General features: G+C 45.7%; 1 protein-coding gene across 1 annotated transcript; it reads left to right on the top strand.

The window, feature by feature from the left end:
• Positions 1-961: 961 nt before the first annotated feature.
• Positions 962-5,916, top strand: LOC130403074 (beta-galactoside-binding lectin-like). Its single transcript, XM_056607225.1, has 4 exons — positions 962-1,071; positions 3,483-3,562; positions 4,539-4,707; positions 5,530-5,916. Exons 1-4 carry the CDS (start codon positions 1,066-1,068, stop codon positions 5,674-5,676), a joined length of 402 nt encoding a protein of 133 aa, XP_056463200.1. The 5' UTR covers positions 962-1,065; the 3' UTR covers positions 5,677-5,916.
• Positions 5,917-7,869: the final 1,953 nt, after the last annotated feature.

Genomic DNA, 7,869 nt, shown 5'->3' with positions numbered 1-7,869 from the left:
ATATGCAATTTTTTATATGTGTGTGTTTGTTTGCCTGTTTATGTACTGTACATGTGTGTGTGTGTGTGTGTGTGTGTGTGTGTGTGTGTGTGTGTGTGTGTGTGTGTGTGTGTGTGTGTGTGTGTGTGTGTGTGTGTGTGTGTGTGTGTGTGTGTGTGTGTGTGTTAATTCTCACAGGCTACTCTCTGTGTTTCCTTCTGCTTTCTAATGTGTCCTCATCTGAGCATGTGATGTTTGGATCCTGATTCTTTCAGAGCTGTACTTCCCTATGTTTTCACTCATCTCTGCCTCATGACTGCCTCAAGACTTTTATGAAGAATATTACTCAAAATGTACTTCATTCTGTGCCACATGATGATTTAATCGTGATGGTTACCCAGAGCTGCAACTGTTGCACCCTGAACTAACACAAGAACAATTCTAACACAAATAGGGCATACATTTATATGGTGTAAAGTTCATCTCACACACACTCACACACAAACACGCACACACCCACACACACACACACACACACACACACACACACACACACACACACACACATGCACACACACATGCACACACGCACACAGACACACAGGACTTCTCTGAGATATTGCACTAACTGATCATTATTGGATTTGTGACAGTGCCCTCCTTTTGTCCCATCCATTCCACCGTTCATTATTGAGTTAAAGCACATTTGTCCTCCCAAATATTTGTCTCCTAGGTAACAGTCCATCTATTTCTGTGAGTCACCCTCCTCCAGCCCGCCTCTAGAATGCTTACATAGATCAGCATAAATATAAATAGACCTATAGTATCTCTACATTTGTTTCACTTCTGTTCCCATTGGTGTTTGAATTGATTAGTCGGCCACGTAGCTACAGTCAAATAAGTTTCCCAATTGTCCGGAGGGTCATGATTGGTTACTGAAGACGTCACTCAATTTCGAAAACAGAAGCGCTGCTCCCACGCTATAAATAGACGCCCAGCTCCCAGGACGTCCTAGCTGTCCGACTGATCTCTGATCTGCTCCCTCCTCTCCTCCCTGTGCGTAAACTCAAACGATCGTAAGGCAAAATGACTGTAAGTATAAAGAAACAAGTCTTTCTACTGTTCCCTGCTGTGTTTCTTTCGACATCAGTTGTGTTTGTTTCGTTCAGTGGTTTTACTGATGATCTGCTATGAACGGAGTGACAGCTGTCATTACGTGTGTCATTACGCGTGGTTTAAATGTGGGCACCTCTCCTGACGAGCGGATCAGAACCAGTAGGTGTCTCCTGCGGTGATGGAATTACGTGGTTTTCATAACCTCTTGTGCTTTTGTACATTTGTTGTATTCCCTTTTATGGTCAATGTATTTGTTGGCTTGGGCATTGATCGAGATATCCAGACCTATCATTGGTAATACTGACCGCTTAAACATGGGATATTGTATATTAAATACATTCACTTGGCCAGTGAAAACTCTGACGTTTGTGCGACTTTTTAAAGATAGTGTGAAGAAAGTTACATTTAAACTGTAACTCATTTAAAGTGAGTGTAGGATTGCTCTATCATTGTAGGATGCATGCCACACCTTTTGGTCCTCATGTCGATGTATTTGATGATGAAAAAAAAATATTTTGATGATGTCCATTCTTTCAATTAAGTTTGCAAAAGTTAACCTTTTATAATATTTTTTTCGAATCTTTAAACAAAAGTGGCAAACATCTTACTGAGTTCATACTACCTTCCTTCTTCCAGTACAACATGAGGAAGTGCAAGTAGAACTATAGATTAGTAGTAGAATCAGGAGTAGTTTCAGTATACTTGCAGGCCTCGGTTTAGAATAAGGTGTGGTCGTAGTAGTACATAGTATTTAAATGACCGGCAGTATAATTAGCCATAGAATTCGTCTAATGGTAAGAGGCTATTCGTGGACAGCTGTTGCATGAAGATATGAGGCAGACTTCAGCTGGCTCACTCTGATGGGAGGAGGAGGACAGGCAGGCTGGCCTGTCTCACCCTCACACCCACACACACATACCCTGGCTGTCTGCCCGTCCATTACCGCCGGGTGCTGCACACAGTTTACGGTTCGGCTCAAACCTATGTGGAAGGAATGTGTCTCACGCGTGTTCATGTGTTTTTTCCATCCTGTCATTACTGTGTTTATGTAAAGGCTTTCTCTCTCTCTCTCCAGAACCGTTTCAGGGCTGGTTCTTGGCCCCACATCAGACTAGTGCTTGTATCACTTTCCATCCTGCAGTGCTGTTTGCCAAAATCCTTCAACTGTATTAAAACACAGACTGCAGCAGCATCAGGCTTTGTGACCCACTGTTGAAACAAGTGAATGTTCAGCAGTCAGAATGGGAACAGCAGCAGATCTAGACTTCTTCTACTTGACTTTGTATTTCTATTTGTCTAAAGCCACTTCTGATAACTGATAGGGGAACAGTTTGCAGGCTGCCAGCCTCTGAGAGCACCACGGTAATGCCACGCTGGATCTGAGAGCACCACGGTAACATCATGCTGGTTCTGAGTGCACCATAGAAACACCACTGTGTTCTGAGAACACCATCGTAACACCACAGTAACACCACGCTGGTTCTGAGAGCACCACGTTAACACCACGCTGGTTCTGAGAGCGCCGCGGTAATACCACGCTGGTTCTGAGAGCACCACGGTAATACCACGCTGGTTCTGAGAGCACCACGGTAGCACCACGCTGTTCTCTGCTCCTAGAGCTACATGGAGCGTGATGAATGAAGTGATACAGAGCAGGAGGAGAGTGCAGTGATGTCTGCTGCAGAGACTGGAGGCTGCGTTAAGAGCGCCGTCGCGGGTTCCTCGGGTGAACCTGGGACGTACAGTATATACAGTACAGTGATGGAGGACAATACACGCACACACACGCACACACACGCACACACTCTATGGCTACAGATCCAACACGCACACACACACACACACACGTACGTACACACACACACACACACACACACACACACACACACACACACACACACACACACACACACACACACACACACACACACACACACACACACACAAACACACCCACAAAAACGCCCAGACTCTTAACTGAACACATTAAACATGCTTCACAATGGCTCTCTATCTTCCAGAAGTAAATCAGTACTTCCCGCTCAGGGCCTCTCCGTGCTCCCTGTCCTTTGTCAGCGAGGTGATGGAGGAAAGAGTGACTCAGCACCACCACTCTCTGCCAAACCCGGCCGAAGGGGAGCCAGCTGCACAGAAGGACTTAGAGGGTCCATGTCTGCTAATGGAGAACATATGGTGGTCTGAACTCAGGGGGTGGTGGACACAGGAAGTCTTTTGCCCAAACTATATCCTCAACCTGTAAAAAAACCAGTGTATCTATATCAAACTGTTCCATTGTCCCTCTCTCTCTCTCTCTCTCTCTCTCTCTCTCTCTCTCTCTCTCTCTCTCTCTCTCTCTCTCTCTCTCTCTCTCCCCTCCCCCATAACAGGACATGATTGTGAAGAATATGTCCCTGAAGGTGGGCCACACGGTGACCATCACCGGGGTCCCAAAGGCGGGTGCTGAACGGTGAGTATCAGTGGATCCACCGTCCCGCCGCCCTAACTCTTTCACCCACTAGGGAGCGGTGTCCTCAACAGCGCAGATGGCCCAACGTTTTCTTGTTTCTTACCGAATGCTAAATATTAATAATGCCTCACTTGTTGTAATTCACTTTAGATTAAAGCAACTAAAAGTGCCAAATATAAATGCCACCTTCAAAATAATATGTTGGGATTTGTAGGGATTTTACAGGGTTTGTCCTAAGCCTAAAATAAATATATATCTCGATCTATCTGTCCATCTAAGCTTGAAAACTTTCCTTGTTCGATTTTGACCCTTTACTGAAGGAAGTTGAACTGCAATATAAATCTTTCAAAGTCCAGCTCTGGAGTTCAGAGGTTAACCATGAGGGTTGGGTTGGAGGCCAACTGTAAAGGCTTTAGTAAATAGAATCCACAACACTTCAGATACTCTTCAGGTTCTCAAAGTAAAGTAAGGTTAGTATTGAGTCATCTGAACTCCTTAGGTATTCATATCTACCTTGCAACTCTTCCTCCCACTTCCTCTTCCTTCTCTTCCTCCTCCTCCTCTTCCTCTTCCTCCTCTACCTCTTCCTCTTCCTCCTCCTCCTCTTCTTGCTCTACCTCTTCCTCCTCCTCTTCTTCCTCCTCCTCTTCTTCCTCCTCTTCCTCCTCTTCCTCCTCCTTCTCCTCTTCCTCCTCCTCTTCCACTTCTTCCACCTCCTCTTCCTCCTCTTCCTCCACTTCTTCCTCCTCTTCGTCCTCCTCCTCTCCCTCTTCCATTTCTCCCCCCCTCCTCCTCCTCCTCTTCCTCCTCCTCCTCCTCCTCTTCCATTTCTTCGTCCTCCTCTTCCTCCTCCTATGCTTCCTCCTCCTCTTCCTCCTCCTCCTCCTCCTGTTCCTCCTCCTCCTCTTCCTCCTCCTCTTTCACTTCTTCCCCCTCCTCTTTCTCCTCCTATTCCTCCCCCTCCTCCTCCTCTCAGCTTTGCTCTGAACATCAGCTCGGGGGCCGACCACGCGCTCCACATGAACGTGCGGTTCACCGCCCACGGAGACGAGAGGGTGGTGGTCTGCAACTCCTACCAGGCGGGGGTCTGGGGGGCCGAGGTCCGCCAGGGGGGGTTCCCCTTCAACTACGACGAGCTCTTCAAGGTGAGGGAGGGGGGAGAGCTGATCTGGGGACCTCGGAGAGGGAGCACGATGAGGATCCTTTCTGAAGGCGGATGTATTGATTGATTAGCGATTGATCAGATCAATTGATTTATTTCTTGATAAGGGTCATCATCCAGACTCTCGTCAGCTTAAGTTTGGTGCTCCACTTTTGAGACTTCATAATCCAACTGTAAATATGCAGAGCCTTTGTGCGTGGTCAAGAATGCCGGTGAATGTGAGCCTTGACAGAGAGCTGCACAGCGCAGACGGAGAGCACAGAGTGTGTTTGGGTTTGTTGTGTTGGCAGAAGCGCTGTTGTGTGTAAGAGCTGCTGCTCAGCAGAGCTATGACCTACTTCAGGGTCGGCTGGTTGTTGTTTATCGCTCTCTGCTCTGCAAATATTGGTTCTTCAGAGTTGATGATTGATTTTATATTCTCAGAATCTTAAACCTCAACCCAAATCATTGCTGCTAATCGATGATGATAGAAATTATACAAACTTTCAATGAAACCTTACGTTACAAATCTGGTTCTGTTTATGCATATGTGTTTGAACATACATTTTCTTCCTGCTGCTTTCTTTCTCACGCTCTCTCTCTTCCTCTTTCTCCTCCATCACCCCCACTCTCTCTCTCTCTCTCTCTCTCTCTCTCTCTCTCTCTCTCTCTTGCTCTCCGTCTCTCTCTCTGTCTGTCTGTCTGTCTGTCTGTCTGTCTGTCTGTCTGTCTGTCTCTCTCTGTCTCTCTCTCTCTCTCTCTCTCTCTCTCTCTCTCTCTCTCTCTCTCTCTCTCTCTCTCTCTCTCTCTCTCTCTCTCTCTGTAGTTCACCATCACCCTGACCCCTGAGGAGTTCCTGGTGGTCCTGAGTGACGCCTCTGAGATCCACTTTCCCAACCGCCTGGGGGCGTCCAAGTACATGGACTTCTCCTTCAACGGGGGCGTCCTCGTCCGCGGCTTTGAGATCAACTAACCCCCACCTGGCCCCTCCTTCAATCTGGTTGCCTTTGGCTAAGCAGAGATGTGATGATAGCAGCCCTGTGGAGCCCCGTCCTCTGCCCACAGCAGACCGGTTCACGCTACATTATCGTCCGACATTCCTGTGTTGCATTCTTGTTGCAATGCTTTTTCTGCAATCGTAAACCAATGTATATTAAAAATGCTTTTTATAGCAACGACAATCAGCATCGGGTCATTTATTGATCAAGGTGGCGTTGTCCAAATCTGACCAACATTTTGAGTGTGTATGCGTGTGTGTGTGTGTGTGCGCGTGTGTGTGTGTGTGTGTGTGTGTGTGTGTGTGTGTGTGTGTGTGTGTGTGTGTGTGTGTGTGTGTGTGTGTGTGTGTGTGTGTGTGTGTGTGTGTGTGTGTGTGTGTGTGTGCGTGTAGTTTCTGTTCCTAATGGCATGGAAAATGAGCATTGCTATTGATAGTGGCAGCTAATATTCTATTTATCCTTACCATAAGCTGCATATAAGGGAAAGGGTTCCTTCGTAGTATATACATTTATCACAGAATGCATATTTGATGCAGTACATGAGTTGCCCTTTTGGAATTAAACAAGCACCTTGGTGATTAAGCCCAAGCCTGGCCTTGAGGCTCCGATATATCTCTATCTCACAAACTGGTCTGGTACGCAAATATCACGACTGATTACCATTTCTTGAGAAATAATACAAATTACAATAACTAACTAATTGTCTCGGCTGTTCTTCGTTTAGCCGTGGGTACAGAAGGCGAGGTAGCTCGACGCGCTTCCAAACAATTCCAAGCACTCGCGATTTCAAAAAAATGATTGTATTTATTTTACAGCTCCAAAAAAGGACAAAACTTTCTTCTAAATAAAGGAAAACTTACTGGCAAACGAATAAATCATTGAAAGCAACGAGTGAACTTATATAAGCGGTCGAAAGACTTTTTTAACCCACCGCCTCTTTTCCCTTGACACTTAGTTTATTCATCCGAACCAAACACACACCTGGCCTAAGTACCTGAGCAGTGCGTAAAGCCCGCCCACAGACACCTACAGCAGGTATCAGAAAACAAAGCAGCCATAAATAGTATTAATAATATGCTAAATAAACTATTCAAAATGTAGCTTTCATTTCACAATTTCTATTTCCATAAACAATAAACAAGTCAGACATAAGAGTGAATAGAAAATCAATAGACTCGTTAAAACGGCTGCGACACTAATAATATAACTAAATAGTTTCATGCTTCGTACAATTCTTGGAGGATGATCTTAAAATGATTATGTTGCAGGGGACACAATCATATACCATACTATCTTTAATAATCAACACCATCTCTGTCACAACGGACCTCCAATCATAGAATGAACTTCAATGTATTCCTCCCTCCCTCTCTCTCTGCCGCTCTCTCTCTCTCTCTCTCTCTCTCTCTCTCTCTCTCTCGCTCCCCCCCCCCCCTCTCTCTCTCTCTCTCTCTCTCTCTCTCTCGCTCCCCCTCCCCCCTCTCTCTCTCTCTCTCTCTCTCTCTCTAGCTCTCTCTCTCTATCTCTCTCGCTCGCTCCCCCCCCCTCTCTCTCTCCCTCTCTCTCGCGCACTCTCTCTCTCTATCTCTCTCTCTCTCTCTCTCTCTCTCTCTCTCTCTCTCTCTCTCTCTCTCTCTCTGCGGTTGTTTAGTGGACTGTATCATTATGCTCGTTACCTTAATCACAGGCTAACACGAGTAATACCTTAATCAGCTAAACAGAGCCTCCCCCTCCCCCAGCTGCTCGTTTGTGCTATGATGGGTGCTGCAATAACTCCACCAGAAAGTACTTTGGATTTGAGCAAATTGCAATAATTAGTTTAATTTGTCACATTGGGAGATAAAATATTGTTATTTTTTCTGCCTTCAAGTAATGGATCACATTTAAATAGAGTAGAATTGTTTCACCATTGTCATAATATGATCTAGCTCTATAGAATCACAGACAGTTATCCTCATATTGTATAATACAACGAGGCAGGTAGCTGGGAAGATGTTCAGGTGAAATATATCGCTGGCATTGAGGGTATTCCTGCTGACGCGAGAGCATTTATTTTGCTACTTTAACAAAATGTTGAGTTTAGGGAGCGCTGTCAAAAACAGAACCGGGATTCAATAAATAATAAAGTTGACAGATGAAGGGAGCCGGAGGATTCTGAGGTTCTCAGC

Source organism: Gadus chalcogrammus, chromosome 2 (assembly GCF_026213295.1).
Source record: "Gadus chalcogrammus isolate NIFS_2021 chromosome 2, NIFS_Gcha_1.0, whole genome shotgun sequence".
In the NCBI taxonomy this organism is placed as follows: Eukaryota; Metazoa; Chordata; class Actinopteri; order Gadiformes; family Gadidae; genus Gadus; species Gadus chalcogrammus.
The sequence above is the reverse complement of the archived record's forward strand: the minus strand, read 5'-3'. Positions and strand labels throughout refer to the sequence as shown.